Source organism: Cucumis sativus, chromosome 7 (assembly GCF_000004075.3).
Source record: "Cucumis sativus cultivar 9930 chromosome 7, Cucumber_9930_V3, whole genome shotgun sequence".
NCBI classification, from domain to species: domain Eukaryota; kingdom Viridiplantae; phylum Streptophyta; class Magnoliopsida; order Cucurbitales; family Cucurbitaceae; genus Cucumis; species Cucumis sativus.
The window spans coordinates 18894133-18912994 of NC_026661.2; the positions used below are offsets into that span (position 1 = coordinate 18894133).

An 18862-nucleotide genomic window follows, 5' to 3' on the forward strand; every position below is an offset into this window, starting at 1 on the left:
GAAAAAAAGTAAAATCAGAAACTTTAAACATGAAAGCACACATATGTTCTTAAAAATTCCAAACTAAAAAAAGTTACAATATCTTTTAAATCAAGAAACCATACATGATCCATATATTTGGAGACCTTCAAACTATACCTTTTTATCCTAAACACAGACATATATATGAACTTCCATTTCATATATATTTTGAAAAAAAAAAGATTAATTATTTCATCTTTTCAACATAGATCTAAACAACAATATATATATATATATAATCTTCCTTTTTAAACCCATTTTTATCTCTTCTTTTAAAGCAGTGCCCTCTCGTGAGAAACAATGCGAAAACTCAAACCCTATCTTTTCTTTCACCACAAGAAAAATACAATTTCCTTTAGAAATTATAAGAGAATGTGTTTTTCCATTTTAGAGTAAACAAATTAGATTAGTTTATAGAAACTTTGCTTTGTGGGTTTTTTTAAAAACATTTTATATGTATTTAATTAGATATTATGATTGATGGTGAATAATGTGATATAAATTAAAAAAAAAACAACCTTCAAAATTTTAAATTTTACTACTAGAAATATTTATATATAAGAAGAAAGAAAAACACTCTATCCACTAATAACTAAACTAAACTAAACATACCTTCTCAAAAAGTTGTAAGAAATAAAGAAATTAATGCATAAAACATACAAAATGGATTAAAAATTTAGAGTGGGAATTTAAAAAAGAGAACAAATGAAAGAAAAAAAATGTCAGAGAAGTGGATTGATAATTACAAAAAAATAGTACAAGTGGCTTTTTTATTAGATGAGTTCAAAAAACTTTGAAGTGTGTGTTGAAATGTTCAACCCCATGGATTATTTATTTATTTATTTATTTATTTATATTTACATACTCTCTCTCTCTTTCTATAACACAAAGTTTGACATTTTATGACAAACATTTTGGCAGCATTTATCAGATTAGCTGTGCCCAATAATCCTTTGAACCATTTCCATACAAAAATGGATTAAATTGAAGAAAATAAAAAAGAAGTTATATTTTCAATTTCCATCCAAACAGATCCCATAATTTAATGTTTTATTTTTTTGGGAAGAAGAAAATTTAATGGAAGTGGGAATTGGCAGAAGAAACAGTCCAATAATGTGGCAGCAATGCAATAATAATAATCACATCCACATATGAAAAGAAAGAATACATAAAAGTTGGGTTTTGATAAATAATAACAACAGCACCAACATGTTATGTTATATATTTGTGTGTATTGATTTGATTTTACATTACAAATATATTTTATTTTAAAAATAAAGTTAGAAAAAGAAAAAGAAAAGAAAAGAAAAAGAAAAATCCCTTCCCCATTTGCTATTCTCTCAAGTTATTCTAAAGGGGAATTTGGTTGTGAAAAACTTTGCTTAAAGTGAAGAGAGATGGGATAAGAAGACATGTGCATTTGGAGTCAATTTAAAGGTTTATTAAATCTATTTCATAACCCAATCTTAAAACCTCTTTACATCTCTTCCAAGGAAAGATACACACTTCACTCACATACATCAAAACATGCTATATATATAAAAATTATAATAGACACTAATATACACCGACATTGACATTTTATCATATTTATAAACTTATGAATCGTTTTGTCTTTTCTTTCGAGTTTAAGATTTATTAAAAACGGAAAAGGGAGAACATCAACAATTAAAACGTCTGGACTCTTTTGTTCTCAATCTATTTTAGCCGTTGAAAATTAAAAACGCACATTCGAATCGTTTGCCATTTATATTTTCTTTCTATGGATATTAATGGTTCATTGGTTTGATTTCGTGAATCAAATTAATATTTCAAACCCTACACCAAGGGTGGTTGTTTTACATTATGGAAAAAGGGCCAAAGCTCATTATATCAATTGGGGTTTTTTTTTTCTTCTTTCTTTCAAGTGGAAGAGCATTAGCAATAAATGTTGCATTTAAAAGAACTTGTGTAGGTTTTCATAAAGAATCTGAAGAGAGAATTCACACACATTTAAAAATAAACAAAAAAATAACAACAACAAAAGGTAAAGAAAAAGAAATAAAAGATGTCCTTGGGGTGAAGGCAATCAATTGATCCAATGCTTGTGTTAAAGGTGACTAAACCTTAGAATCAATTCCATATAATCATGCTCTACCTTTTCTTTCATACATGGGTTAAATATAGTAAAATTATTACCACACCCACTACTTAAAATCATTGAAATTACTCACCATTTTGAGGTTAAAAAGGTGAAAAAGTAATTGATTGCCCAACAACCATCTTTAATTGTGTATTTGGATGATTCTTCTATTCCAAAAATGCAAAACCACTTTATTTATTTACCCTTATCTCTCTGTTTTAGGTTATAAAAAGGATTACAAGAATGTATGAATATAGTAATTTTAATGTAATTTGTAGTAGAGTATAAGAAATTATTTGCAAACTATATAATTAAGTGGTCAAACATTAGTGCTTTCTCATGTGAGTTATACCTTTAAATCACTCTTCTTTACCTTCCTAATCTGCCATTTTTTAAAGACACACCAACAAAATTAAAATTACTAAAAATATAAAACTCCAAATAAGACAATAACGTTTCGCTTTATAACTATTTTGTTCTCAACTTCGTTCTTTTTTCTTTTCATATTAGTGGATATCATGTAATGCAAAAGAATTTTGTAGAATAACAATTTTCTAGTTTCAACTCTTTTTTTTTTGGGTTTATAATAAGAAAAAAGAAAATTTTGAATAGAGAGATTATATATTAGTTGATAAAGGGTTGAGTGAGTGTGTGAGTTTTGAAAGTAGAATCTAAGAAGTAAGATTGTTAAGAAAGAAAGAATGTGGGTGAAAAAACAAAGAGAGAAAGGAATCAAATTCCCATGTTAAAAAGTGAAGGTTAGTTGCAATAATTTTAGATCTTCTAAAAGAAGTAGAAGATGAAAAATTGACATAACATAACAAAAGCAAACAACAGTGAATGAATGGATTATAAAGAAAGATACAAACAAACAAACTCCCAAAAGAAAAAAGAAAAAAAAAAAAAAAGCTGAATGAAATGACAATTCCTTTTTACAAAAACAAAACAAAAAGTAATTTTTTTTAAAAAATTAAATTGAAAAAAATCCCTCATTGGGTTTTCTCGTATTGAGTGTTTGGATTAGACCCTACCAAACTCTTAAACTCTCACCAGCTTTCTTCTGCCACATCCCACCCTTTTACTCCAAGGCTGACTCAACTAAAAAAACCCATCACCCATTTGGGTGAATTTCTCAAATATATGAAATTTAAAGGACCTATCTGAGTTGTCATGTTGATAAAAGGCAACCCCAAGAAGAAAAATCAGACAAATGAAACAGTCCAAACATGGGTTCTGCTGTCATTATGCCAGTTTTTGTTGAAGATTTACCATTGTGTTCATTGCCAACTATTTAATGCCACCAAACTACTTTTTACAATTTACAATATTGAAAGAGACTTCAGTGACAAGTTTCAATTCCAAAAATTTAGATAATGGAGAAGCTGAACTGATGATCATCATAATGGTATTCTGTACATGAACGATAAAGAAAAAAACAGTAGTAATGAAAGAACAAAATGAACAACAGTGACCAAAATTTTTTCCGGCAGTAATTTTCAAAGTTGTTTTTTTTTTTTTTTTTTTTGCAGGCATTCTTTTGTTTTTGTACAAGAATATGAGAGAAGTTGAACTTGAGATTTCCCTGCCGTATCAACAAAAAACCTCATGATTTTCAAATCCCATGTTTTACAAGTAATTTCAGCAGCTCAATGCTTCGTACTTAACAGGTAGGGGTCGGTTTAATCCGACTTGCGATAACAAATTACCAACTGCGGCAAGATCACGGCAGAATACTCCTTGGTATGTTGATTTGTCGTTTGAGGATTTGGTGTCTGATGCGGTGATTTGTTCGGTTTTCAATGGTTTGGATTGTGTTTTTGTGGCTGCTTTGATGAGCTCCATTTCTAATAGGCATTCTTGAGCTTGTTGTTGTTGTTGCTGCTGCTGCTGTTGCTGTTGTACTTGAATTGCAGCAGCTTGTGCTGCTTGTAATGCGGCTGCAGCTTTCTTCCTTTGTTTCTCTGCGGCTTCTTCGTCCGCGATTGTCGCCGTTATGCTCGAATAGCCCTTCTGTAGCATTCTATACAGTAACAATGCTGACATTTTCGCCTTGTCTCGAACTGAATCGATATCACGGTCATCTGCAAGCTCACACCGCTCGATAAAGTTTGTAGCTTTATCGGGTTTGTGTCGTAAACATAGTAGCAGATGAGCTCTATCCAACTCGGACCTGGAACAACCACGTCGCAGCCCAATCAATGAATAGTAATCCACATTCCCAGTTTCTCCTGAAGCAACCCTTTGTTTTAGTTCTTGAATTTTCACTGTTAATGCACATAGCTTCCCAGGAATCTCTCTATATCTCATGTTCTGTCTCTTCCAAGCTGGACCAGGAAGCTTTCGGTCCCTCAATATGGTATTATACAGAAGCTTTAAATGCTCTAGATCGTGCAAACAATCCGGTAAGCATCGTATCGACTCGAACAGTAATGCTCGGGTTTCTAACGCTTGAATGCAGCTTGGATTAAGAGCTAATGTTCGATTGCAATCAGCAATCGACTCAGCAATTCGACCAGCCGATCGATAAGCTGAGGCTCGGTACATATAACATTCAGCAAGGAAGCCTTGAGGTGCTCCTCGGCGACCATCAACGATCTTGCTGAAATGACGAATAGCCTCAGCATAGAGACCGGCGTCAAGGGCAGCAAGAGCAGCCGTCCTGCGGCGAATCAGAAGCTTAATGTGGCTAAGGAGATTGGTGATTGTTTCGGAATCGGACAAGGCTCGAGGTGGTGTATTCGGAGGATTTGTCGTTGAAATGTCACTGGAGAAAGGGAAATCAGACAGCGAGAAGCTATCTTCAGACCGGCATATACTCTCACGACGAAATGCCGCCGTTGCGAGGCGTTTTCCGGTCTGAAGAAGAACCATGGCATCTTCCATCAACCCCAAATGACAACAAGCTTGACCCAAGATCAAATATCTACAGCAGAGAAAAACAGAGTGTTCACAAAAAAGATCAGAAAAGATTCATCATATTCATCGAGAAACTGTAAAACACAAACACAAAAGTGAAAAAGAAATACAAAATCAACAATGCTTTTTGAATCCAACACCAAAAAATGAGAAGCAAACTTAATCAAAATGAGAAAGTTACCACAAGTAAAAAAAATCAATGATAAACAGAGGAGCCTTGCAAAGAAAGAAAATCAAATAGAAACTCAAAATACAAAAAGGTTAAAAGGAGAAAAAAAGATAATGAATAATGAGGTTTAAAATTTGCTGAGCATTTACTGAAAAACCAACAGAAACCATGTCGACTGAATCATAACAATAAATAACAATAATAACACCACATAAAAAGTCGAACCCATGAAACATTTAATACACCCAACTCAAAAACAAACCATTACCCAAAAAACAAAACAAAAGAAAAAGAAAAAGAAAAAGAAAAGAAAATCAATGAAACAGAGCATTTTCCATTTTCTTTCTTTTTACCTCCATTGCCCTTCTTTGTTGCAGTTTTTACAAAGCCCAGCCAGAACCTTCTTCTTCAAATCAGAAACAGAGAAACATTTAAACGTCGAGTCACAACCCGGTGATTCCGACGAACCAAGAAGCTTAACTCTGTCTTTAGAGAGTTGCTGCGAGGACCCATCGGAGCCAGTGGAATCCTCACCAGCGATCTTAAAACTAGGAATATAATCCTGAAGCATATCAGCAACATCTTTAAATCGACGAAGACAAAGAAGAGCCCGAGCTTTAAGCTCAAGGGCTTGTTCAAGACGAGGAGAAAGTGCTAAAGCTGCATCAATAAGATTAAGAGCAGCTGAAACTTCTCTGTGTTCTTGAGTAGCAATGAGGGTTCTTGCATCTTTAACATATTTATCAACAATCTGAAACGAAATGAGGAGGATTGAAGATGATAAAAAACCCATTTGAGAAAAAACAAAAAAAAAAAAAAAAAAAAACGAGGGGAGGGGTGGGGTTAAAGAAAATAGAATTTACCTTACGGTTGGTAAGCCACCAGTTTTTCTTGTCAATGGAAGATTGGGAAGAAACAGCCATTGAAGGAATCAGTGAGGCAAGCCAACATAAAGAGAAAGCCTTTCGGGTGGGGGGCTCTATTTTTCCCTCTCTCTCTCTCAGAAAATGTGGCCTGTTTATAAATGGAGGAAGAAAGAAAGAAATGGTGAGAGAGAGAGAGAGAGAGAGAGAGAGAGAGAGCGAGAGAGAGAGATTTGAAATGTGAAGAAGAAATGGGGGAGAGAGAGAGAGTAAATAAGGGGAAGAAGAAGGAGAAGAAGAGGAGAAGGAGGAGGAGGAGGAGGAGGAGGAGTGGGAGAGAGAGAGAGAAAGAAAAGAAAGAAAGAAATGCCAGCTTTGACCTGAAGGGGAAGGGGAGGGAAAGAGAAAGGATCACATGAGCTGGCAACACACAATAGATTCTCTCTTTCTCTCTAATGGCAGGGGAAAGGTCTATAGGTGTCCTATAACTCTATCCCCCCCCCCTCACTGGGCTCCACACCTTCCATGTCACATTTTATAATGCTTTTCATTTTTCATTTCATTCTATTTCGTTTTAATTATATTTTACACAAATTATTTTCTTCATTTTACAAAACTTCTTCTTCCTTTATTCCTTTCAAATTACATTTTTTTTATAGCCTTTTCAAATTTTTGTTTAGTTTTGGTTTTATTTATTTTTTCTCACAATTTCTTTTATTTTTTTATTTTTAAAACAACAAAATAAAATTTTAAATAGTTACCAAACTAAGCTTTATTTACTAAATATGTAATTTTAAAAGCTTAGGAGTGAAGTAAACACAAAATTCAAACGTCTTTTAACCTTTTTTTCCTTAATTAAAAAGTTAGGTTCCTTGAGCAAGTTAATTAATAATTTACTATTTTTAAAAGTCGATTGTCTAACCTTCTACTTCTACAATTTCTTAAAACTTTGTAATAAAGTATATCAATTTCATTCCATTGAAGTCTCATTTAAATATCATAATTTTCATATTTATTTCATTGTGAATACGAAGCTTTTTCAAACAAGTTTATGTAATAGGAAGTACTACTTCCATTTGTTATAAGTCACGTCAGTATAATTTAGAATTGATGTAAGGTATAGTTTAACAACATTGTCACATTAGTTAATGAAGAAAAATTAATAACGTGAACCAGAATTTTTCATAAAGCCTATTTAATCCAGTTTGGTATGTAATCTAAATGAGATATTTTGAAAAAAAATTCAAATTGGTTCAATGAATATTTAGTTGACGTAATTGCTTTTGGATTTTATGATTTTGAAAATAGGAGAACTTCCAAACTTAACGTTTATATATATCGTCTTCCTAATTTAATTTCAAATTTGAAATGATAAAATTGACCGTTAATAAACTTTTTGATAAAACAAGTACGTCCAAAATTATTTTATCTTTTTATAAGTTAAAAATATAATATTCATACAAAATTATAACATTTTCAAATTTTATGTGTTGCAGTTATTTATTGATTAAAATGAATATATGAAAAGGAGAATAATCTTTTGTGGGAAGAAAGGAAAAATTAATCCTAAAAAATAGAGAAGGTTTAATAAGTGACCGGTTATAGGGAGTGAAGGGGATGGAAGTGACCGGATACTGGAGGTAATTGCCTAATCACGGGTTCTTTGGATTCAACTACCGGTTTGAAAAAAGATATAAAAACCCCATCAAATTGCCTTAAAAGTAAGCAAAGGACATATGCCAAATATCTCTCCTTATTACCCTCTTAATTTACCATTTTAATCATCACATTAATATTTAATCATAATTAGGTTAACATAATAATCATTCTCAAAACTTAGTTATTCCAATTTTCATTTTAATTAATTAAACATGTTTTAACCTAAATACACGGTTCTATTTTAGTTTATTTTGATATTTTAATATTCATTTATAACGTTTCAAAATTACGATAATCAAAAGTTAAGAAATATAATATTAAAAGTGAAGCGAAATTCGCCTATAAACATTTTTAAAACGATATGAAAAAAATGAATAACCGAATAATTATTAAATTAATATTTTTTGTTTTTGTTTTTCTTTATAAAAAAGAAAAGACTAAAATAAAAGAACTCTCAATGATTTTGCTTTCTTTAACCAATAATCTTTCCCTACATCATTAATCTGAACAACTCTTTTATTGCAATAGGGACTATGTTGCCAAAAGGGTTGATGCCCATGTTACAATTATTACAAATTGGATTATTATTCACAAATGAATCAAACTTTGTTGATTAAGTTTTTTTTGTTAAAAAATCAATAAGAGCCTTTTACTCTCTAAAGTCAAATTTACCTTTAAAACTAAGTTAAGTCAAATCAAATTTTATGCTTTAAATAAGTTGATATCTTCTTTCTTTAAGGAGATTTGTAAAATTGACTTCTTTTTTTTCAAGGGAAGTAGTAGTTTTGTACCTCTTATTTATTTATTTATTGATTTTTCAGTACATTTTATATTGGATTAGACATTTTTTTGGACTATTTAATCATGCATTTAGGATTAAATGTTAATTATGAGTTAGGATATGGATATTATTTTGATTAGATTAGATGACAGGTTTACTGCTTAATTTTCTTTTGATAACCCAACTACCCTCTTTTTCTTTTTCTTTATTTTTGAATATTATATTACAAATGATAAGATAAGAGAGTTCAACTCACAATCCATCAAGAGGATGCACTACATATACCAAACCTGTTTTGTATAGTTAGATACAAACATTTTTTTGATTCCATGTTTGACACTTTTACTACTTAAATTTTACTCGGTGATGTTGTTATTGTATCATCTTATAGACTTAGGGTTTGGATTAGCACTTAAGACTTAATCAATGACCTCAAAATTTATGAGACCTAGTTACATTTTTTTACTTTTGAGTTACTTCCAACAAACTTGACGTATTTCAACATGTTTCATCTTCAATCGTATTACTGTTTATAGAAATTTTTTTAGGTTATCTAAGGTAAAATTGCTCCAAACTAAGGAGCCACTTTACCTTCTACTTGGTAGTAAACTTATAATTCTTTTAAGTTTTTTTTTTTAATCATATGTACTTTAATATCCTCATAATCCTCTCATTCATATGGTTTCAATTTATTAATTAATAAACTTCTCCTAAATTTAAAGAGTACATATTATTCATTTGCATATCTTTTGTTGTTAAAAAGTTAGATTTAACCGTCTAACTATGTTTTCTCTCTTTAAAAGAAAATGAGGATAATGAATTCAAATTCTCAACACATAGAAGGAAGTAGTGATATACCTAACCACTCAAAAAGGTTATGTTCCATAGCACTTAGCTTGAGTTTTATTAAAAAGATATTAACTTTACCAAATAAATTAGTAATGAAACAAAACAAATAAGATTAGGTAATATGTGTTGAGATTAAGTTAAAGATAGAATTGTTGAGAAAAGATATATAAAATGAATTAGGAAGCCATTTGATGAGAAAAAGAAGAAGAAGAAGAAGAAGAAGAAGAAGAAGAGTAGAGAGTTAAATAATATAAAATGAGAAGGAAGAGAAATAGCATATGGAAAAAGGAAGGGCACAAGAATCATGGCTTTTCCTTTTGGGAGTTTGCTTTTGATATCATTTTCATGCTCTTCTCTCTTTCATTTTAATGAATGCACATGTATTTAGATAGCCATATCTACCTATCCCATATGGCCTTTGTCTTCTAAACACAATAATAATAATAATAATACTTCAAAATTCCCATTTTGTCCTCGTTCCCCCCAAACCCTGCATTCTCCATTATTCCCATTTCTTCTCATTTTTCCATTTTTCATTTTTGCCTTTCCTTTCTGTTTTCTGTTATATATGCCATGCCATGCCATCCCATCCCATCCCATCTCCCTCTCTTTCTTCTTCTTCTGCCATCTCATCTATCTATCTATCTATATATAATTGTCTATCTACTTGGGTTTATATCTTATTTTTGTATGAGAAATAATTGATTTCTTTTTTGTACTTTTTTAGCCTTTTATTTTGTACTTCAATAGTAAAGATCAATACAGTGGAGGATTATGAATTTCTAGTAAATAATAATAATAATAATAAAAAGATGGATGAAGATTCTTCTTCTTCTTCTTTCTAAATCTTTTATTCTCTAAAACATTATTCTTTCTAAAACTTTAAGTTTAGTACTCCACTTTTTAATTTGCTCAATTCACCTAATACATTTCTTTCAAATTCTTTTATTTGATCATTGTTTTTATGATCCAATGAAACCATTTCCTTAATATTACCATGTCTCTTATGTGAACACACCACTGCTTCTATCAATTTTTTCAACTTTGATTTTGGGTATTTTGTTTATTGAACTTCAAGTGATTCATTTGTTTGGTTTTTACATGATTTTTAGACTTTCCTAATCTAAAAATTTACTTTAATTTAATACCAACAATCAAACTTAAATAATCTACCAATATTCCAACATTAATAATCTAAACAATTAAAAAAATGGTTCATTTTAATTTTATCATAGGTGTCAACATATTTTGATGTTAGGTTATATTTATGAAAATTAATCCAAAAAATCATAGTCACTCAAATAATTATATATATATATATATATATCAACAAACTGCAACTTTAAAAAAAATAATTAACAATAATGTAGAGTTTTCTTTTTAACTTTTGATTAGAATGATTTTGATACATATAATTGATATAAATATTAGTAAATAATAATTCATAATATTTTATAGATATACATATAAAACAAATTGTATTCATATTGGTTAATTTGTTGGGAAAAATAAAAAAAAACAATAGCGCTTAACGTCAGGCATAAATAATGGCAATACCTAAAATCAGTTCCAACAATAACTTCAATATAATGCCTCCACGTGTCGAATCATGATTTGGAATCATTAAAATGATGACTGTGCTCATGCCAGCTCAGCATCCTTTTATTTATTTATTATTTATTTTTTTATTTTACTTATATATTTAGTTTTTGTCTTGGTTTTCATTATTGCATTGTTGGCTATTATAGGAACAATGATTTGAAATACACAACTATGGAAATAAAACGACAACGTTTTGGGTTATAGAGTTATATCTATATTTATATACATATAGCTTGTTTTATATATTCTACCAATTCATTCTTTGAGATGGAAGTTAGGGAAAGTATTAGTAGGAGGGGAAAAGAAAAACTAATCAATTTTCTTTTATAATTAATTAATAGCTGTTTTTTCAAATCTAAATTAATCCAATTAATTCAAAGCTTAAGTACTTCCAATCAATGATCTTTAATTATCAAATTAATGGAGGTTGGTCAACTTAATAATGACGTATTATTTATCTTTTACACAAATCATCAATATTAAGAAGGAAGAAAAAAAATACAACTAATAACAATACGGAGAGTACCTAAACTTGAATGGAAAACGATTTAGTTTACAGACATTTAAATTTATAACAATTTAGTCTCCTACTTTATAATATGTGATAATTTGTTTTTTATTGTAAATTTTAGCTTCTATATTTTTAATAAATTTTAGATCTAGTCTCTCAGAATTAATTTCTACTAAAATTGATTAAATAATTGCTACCATTTCCATGAATATGTTTTCGAATTATGAAATAAAAATGCATTTAATTAAATAACAAAAAATATTTTAAGAAATCAATAACGTCAAACTAGCATTGATAATACACTTAAAGATTTATTAAAAGTAGAGTTGGGGGATTAAACAAATTTGAAAGTTCACAACAAAAATATTTTTTTATGTATAAGTTCAAAAATATACTTTTAACTTTAGAAACAACCAACATAATAATTAACATAAAAGATATGAATTGAGTCATTTTATATTTTGTTGACATCTCACAACTCATTAAGATCTTATATATTTTCCCATTGAGAAGGTAATTATTTACACATAATGATAAAAAATATCCTTTTTCTCTCTATACATACATAACTCATACACAAATAACACAATACAAATCATTTTACAATAATCAAATATATGGAAAAAGAATATATACATAGAGATACTGTTATATTAAATAATACAACAATGAAGTGGGAAGTAATTATCCAAACTTATATATAAAATGAAATGATTGGTGTGTGTGTGTGTTTGTGTATATGAGTAGAGAGAAATGGTATGGGAATGATGATGATGATAGAAGACAGAAGACCCTACAAAAGGGGATTCCATTGGGGTTATGTCCTTGAAAAGAGGGGTAAGGCATTTAGGGACCAGTGGGGCTTAACATTAAGGACCAAAACTCCACATATTGGGTCAAAGAAATTGGCTAAGGTCACTAACCTTCCAATAAAAACTCCCTTTCACAGACATGGCTTCTCTGTCACAGCTCATCTCATCCTTGCTGTCATCCACGTATACATCGCACTCTCTCTTATTATTTTTCTTTTCCCCAATCCACATATACACATCATTGCTTATTATTGTTATTCATTTATTTATTATACCCATCACATTATTTTATGCTTTTATCTCCCTTCTACCTCAATTCTTATGTTCATATTTGCAACTTTTTAGTTATTAGTTTCTTCTTCATACATCTATACATGTTAGGAATACGTACCCAACAAAAAATTCCATGTAGATAGTTCATTGTTTTGTTACTCACTCTAGGTTCGATGAAAAAAGTAAAATATATTTCGAATCTTTTGCAATTATCTACATGAAAACAATAAATTTTCGATATTTACAATAGAGAATATTATTGTCAAGTTATAGTTTTTTTTAAAAAAAATACGGATGACCCGAGTTTCAAATCAATAACGTTTGGTACACTATGAACGTGCCTATTATCCATATTGCACCTACGCAACAAAATTGTGAGAAACTATAGAAACAATTTAACCCAAGGTTATTAGGTTGGTACAATATTAGAGAGTAGTCATATTTTATTATTTATAAAATTTAGAACTTATCTGTTAAATTTTGTTTTATTGGAAGGGTTTAAAACAAAAAAGAAAGGGTTTCATGGTAACCCTAAATGAGAAGGGGTAGAGATATAGAAGTGATAGAGTTGGGACCAAAGTGTAAGAAAATTGGATGAGAGGAAAACGGAAAAACCAACAATTATGGAATGAATATACACGCGCGACATGAGGCTTGTTGGTTATTGCCTCAAATAATTTCCACTTATGTTGCCTTCTAGGGGCCACTCCTTTTGGCTCAATTTCAAACTCATAGCCTCCTCCATTTTTCCCTTTCCTATCTCCTCTATCTTTATTCAACAATTTGTCAATCAATCTTCTCCTTCAATCTACACATACCCCAAACACAATACATAAATAAATAAATAAATAAATCCCATTTCATAAATTATGTGTGAAGACTTTCCCCCCCTCTCATAGTATATGTATATACACATTTTTGTACTATATACAAGAAATTGTCCTTCCTAGAAAGTAAGTCTTTGTTTTTCATTTGAAATCGGCCCTATGGGTGTCTTGGACTTTAAGACAAGAACCCTAATTTTAATGAAAAGAAGTAGGATAAAAAGGAAACCCTCCCACCCTAATTTTGTATTTTGTCAAAAATAAATTAATGAATAAAAAGATAAATTCGATAGCTCTCGAATCACTTTAGCATTCAATTTGGAAGATTGAGTGTTGCTAAGACTTTCTTTCCATAGTGTTACGGGAAAAACTTTTTTTTTTTTTTTTTTTGTTTTTAGTTATTTTCTAGCTTAATTAATTATTAACCTATGTGATCACATTTTTTTCATTATTGGTGTGTGTGTATATAAACCTTATCAAATTATAAACCTTCTTTAATACATATATTTATAAACACACATGGTGTTGTCTCAATGAGGAGAAAAATAAACATATGAGTATATTTTCATAAATGGGGACATTGGCATTTGCTTTTCAATTGAATTGTTTTCAAAACTCTTTTTTTTTTCTTTCCCTCTTGTCATTTCCATTTTTTTTTTTGTTTGTGATGTGAGTTTCTTGATTCCTCTCTCTCTCTCTCTTCTCTATCTTTTTACTCCATATTCATGCATTAGAGTAGATGGTATAATAATGAAGGGAAGCCATTTGAGACAACTATTTTTGCTTGAAATTATTGGTGGCCAAAACATGTGTCATGTTGAATTGCTATATGTTTTTTTTTTCTTTTAATTTATTTATATTTATGGTTTGACTTTTAAGTGGAACTTCAAAGTTTGTAGTGCAAAAAAACCCCACATGAGTCAAGCTTATGTTAGAAGATTGTAGGGAAATTCTACTTGGGATATATTGAGGACTTGAGAGGTTATATAGACAAATTATTGCCTCAATGATTTGAACTAAAAATAATTAAGTTGTTTTAAAACACAAATAATTGAAAAAAGAAAAATGATAAAGAGTTTATGAAATGCATGTTTGCATTTTCACAATTAATTCTTTTTATGTTTATATTTTAGAATTTCTTTTAACACAAAATTTAGTTTAGTCGTTAATTATATCTTTTGTTTTTGTCTTTTATGTATAAGTTCATTTTCGTCACTTTATCTCAACTTATCAAGTTTTTTGCTATTATAATTTGATTTATTCTGCTTACTATTCTGACAAAGAATATGTTTTAAAAAACAGCATCAAACAAATGATAGCTTAAAATTCAAAATTATGTTCATATATATAATTGAGTGAGTTTAGCAAAGTGCTTTATTTAAGTTAAAACATTTACTACAGGTTTAAAGGACAGTACTGCTTTATCTAAAAGCATTATAAATTTCAATTTTTAATCTGTACTTAGAAGATTTTAAAAACTACTTTTAACAAGTTTTAAAAAAGCATTTTAAAAAATTGATTGTAAGCACATGATCGAACATGTCCAAAATTCGCTAAACGGTCGACTTTCCAATTTTCATTCCTATTATTATTTTTCGAAGATACCAAAGAATTTCTATGCTATAAGAAAAAAAAAATATTTTCCAACACACGGTTAAATGATAGTTAGGAGAGACATGGTTGAGAGAAAAGAGTATCTATTGACATAGGAAGTACGTTATTGTTCTACGGAATAATATACTCCTAATTATTATAATTATTGTAGAAATTTGTTGTTATATGTCAAATTTAAATGAAGTTAATATTAAGTATTACATAACCACACTATTATTATAATACAAAGAAATGATAAATTAAATATGCCTAAAATTTTAATTTATCTTCAATAATTTGATAGTAATTTTATAAATAGTCTCAAAGTTTTCAATAAAACTTTGACAAATGCTTACGCATAAACCTTGGTTCATGCTTCTACTTTTGATTATTTCATCCTAGTATATATGTCTCATGCTCTAGTAAAGATAGGTGCTTCGGTTATATGTAAAAGGCTACACACTTGTGTGAAGTAAGATTAATTAGCCAAGTAAAAAAAAAACTTGATAAGTTGAATGGAAGATTCCACACACATACATCAATCAAGAGGATATTAGTTTATCAAGGATATAGTAATGTCAACACTCACAACATTATATACATAAAATAAGTTATTACTATTATTGTTGAAGACGTAACAAAAGTTTATATAAACAAAAAGAAATATTTTGCTGCGATTGTGAAGATATATTTACAGTACTCTATATCTCTCTCTCTCAAAACTTGAAAACTAGACATGTTTGTAAGGAAGGGGGCAATAAGAAAGGCATATCAACAAGTCCTAAAGATTCCCCTTATTTTGGATAAGGTGTTTTGGCCTTACCAATTCCACATTTATAATATAAATAACCCTCTCTCTATCCCTTCACTCTGCACGATGCCCTAAATTATACCCTAAAACCTCAGAACTCCTCTCTCTCCCTCCCTCCCTCTCCTTTCATCCTAATTTCATTTCTACGTCACTAATAATCCAAATTATATAATGATGAAGCTCTCATAATTAAAAACTCTCATTGCCCTCCAATGGCTGTTCTTCCTTTTTCATTGTGGATTATTCAAACTCTGATCTGTGAGGATTTTCTGCTCCTTTCCCACGTGCTCTCCGATGCCCCCTTCACGTGCCCCTATGCCATTTTTTTTTCCTTTTCCATTTCCCATGTGCGTATTGCTTTCCCTCTTCCCTCTTTTCCCCCTCCTTTGCTTTTCCTTCCACCCTTTCTCCTAACTTTACTATAATTATATCTTTTTCAGAACGTAATCCATTTATTTAAAAACTAGATGGGTGTTAAAATACGTAAACATCGTAGTCAAAACAAAAATGTGATGGTAGAGTATGATAGCGGATTTGTATGTCATAGGTCTCTAATTTGTTCAACTTATACTCTACATTTCCTATATTAAGATACTGATTATATTCATTAAATTGGTGCAATTGGGGTTAGAAATGAAGGCCTTTTTCTATCACACATATCAGTGTGTAATTAATGCAAATATATTACTTAGTTATTTGAGGAAATTTAGAGCGGGAAAAAAGAGTTTGATGTAAAAATGACCTAAGAATGAGAGAGAGAGAAAAGATATATAAAATTGCACCCCAACTAATTGAGGTTCATTTTTTTTTCCTTTTTAAAATTATATTGTAAACAATGAGCCATTTATTCACCCAAAAAAGAAAAAGAAAGGAAAACTAGCCATTCATTTAGAGGAAGGTGCCAAATTTAATTGTCACCTCGAAAGATATGAAAATAGCACTCTACCAAAATGAATGGTGTGGTTCTTGCCAATTATATTAAACAATAAAAAATAAATAAATAAAACATTAAGATACCCATTTTTATGATCATATAGTATACAAATATAATAATACATTGAAAAGATCGAAATGGACATTAGAAAAATAAAAGAAAGAAAGAAAGAAATAAGTTGAAATTGTTGAATTGCATTCCCTTGTTTTCATATTATATTTTCATGGCTATATTGATACTTTTATTTAAATTTTTCATACTTTTAAAAATTAAATGTCACTTTCATAGATCAATCTTTTTTTTCTAAACTACACTAGAATGTTAGATTTAAAATAAATATAGTAGATCAATGTATGTATTAAAAAATTGTCCATAACGATGATTTGATGTATTACACACGTTAACAAATTAATATCGTTAGTTTATAATTAAGATGATAGATCATTAATTTACAATAAAAATAAAATTCAAAAAATGGGTGTGATTCATGAATCATATAGTTAAAATGTCCAATTTGTGTATTAAAAATAACATAAGAGAGATAAAATATTAAATCTCTGTCTCTCTGCCAAAACATGGTTGATGAGAGAGAAATCACACACCTTAATGTAGTAGCTTAATCCAATGACTTAATTAACTTAATTAATGAATGATTAATTATACGAAATTATAAACTTATCTTGTGTACTTATTGATGGGGAAAAGATAACAACTTCTTGAAACCTATTCTCCTTCAAGATTTTACTTTTTCTTAAAAGAAAATTAATTTAGTAACCTGTAATCCTCTTGAAAATGCTGCTTCATCAGTAATAAGTTACAAGATTAATTAAGATTTAAGCATTTGAATGGAGAGAAAAAAAAAAGTAATAATAATAATAATTTAAAGTAAGAAAATTGGGAAGGATTCATGTACTATTACTACCTGTCTCTCATGTCTGCCCACAATGGAATCATTAGTATTAATTAATATTTTGAAAAAAAAAAACTTATAGATATATTTTTTATTTGGTGAGTTTTATTTTTCTTTTTCTTACGTGGATTCTACGTGTAAATCCAGATGGTATCCACCCTTTCTAATGAGGTCTAATATTTGATGATGGAATTATTACATATACTTATTTCCTTCCAGATTTTGCACACCACATTGTTATTATTGCTTAATTTTTCTTAAAATAAAAAAAAAATCGATGAAACTAACTATTTTAAAAATATTTTAGGTGTGAACGATCAATTAATGGTATTAAATTGATCTATTTAATTTTACTATACAGTAAATATTTTATTAAAACTCCAATTTTATTTTTCTAGAAAATGGTATTAAATCTATAGCATGAACAGTTTAGTTTATAAATAGTCCAGCAAAGAAAGAACTCAATCTTTGACCACATCCAATCATTATTCAAAAGTCAAAACTCGAAATTTAAGATCTAAAAGAGTTAAAAGCATTATTATGACCACCGCTCTTTTGGACCTTCCGATCCAATTTCAGACTGTTGGTACAATAAACTCGAGCGTAGAGAATACCACCCCAGAACCGGGGGATAGAAACGTAATTAGCAAAAAAGTTAAGAGGAAGGGAAAAGAGAATAAATAAATAAAAAAAAAACGTGTGATTATATATGGCTTTGGCTGCTCTGATGGGATCATATTTATTGTTTATTTCTTTGCTTAATTGTATTTAATTTTGAATTTTGAGAATTTTTTTCGAGCCCACCCCTCTAAGTCAGCCTTATTGCCAAAGAAAGGCATGCATTTTCTTAAATTAAAATAATAAATTATTGTTATTTTATGAGAATTAAATGTAATTTGATTAATTAATTAAATTGTTTATGATATTTTTAAGCCCCGAAAGGTATGGGTAACTGTTAATTGCTTTTTCGTCAACTCCTTTGCTTCCAAGCAAAGTTTCGTGCACCAATAGGGGGGTGCAACGTGGCGTTTTATGCCATTAAAGAAAAAAAAAGAATATATTTTTTTGGTTGTTTTACAGCTCTTTTCAATCTGGGGGGCAAAGTTTAATTAAAACGTAAAATATGTATTCAGATTATTGTTGTTTTGAATTTAATCATCAATGTGATTTAATTGATCAAAGCAAGAGAGAGATTTGTTTTCTGTCCTACAC

General features: G+C 29.5%; 1 protein-coding gene across 1 annotated transcript; it reads right to left on the reverse strand.

Annotated features, from left to right (window-relative positions):
• Window positions 1-3486: 3486 nt before the first annotated feature.
• Window positions 3487-6356, reverse strand: LOC101222380. The gene is made up of 3 exons (XM_004135950.3): window positions 6092-6356; window positions 5582-5979; window positions 3487-5066 (listed from the first exon to the last, which is right to left on the reverse strand). Exons 1-3 carry the CDS (start codon window positions 6149-6151, stop codon window positions 3782-3784), a joined length of 1743 nt encoding a protein of 580 aa, XP_004135998.2. The 5' UTR covers window positions 6152-6356; the 3' UTR covers window positions 3487-3781.
• Window positions 6357-18862: the final 12506 nt, after the last annotated feature.

Coding starts and splice junctions, on each gene's coding strand:
- LOC101222380 (XM_004135950.3), bottom strand. CDS start 6,151: ATGGCTGTTTCTTCCCAATCTTCCATTGACAAGAAAAACTGGTGGCTT. Junction 5,980..6,091: donor GGTGGCTTACCAACCGTAAG/GTAAATTCTATT, acceptor ATTTCGTTTCAG/ATTGTTGATAAATATGTTAA. Junction 5,067..5,581: donor AACAAAGAAGGGCAATGGAG/GTAAAAAGAAAG, acceptor TCTCTGCTGTAG/ATATTTGATCTTGGGTCAAG.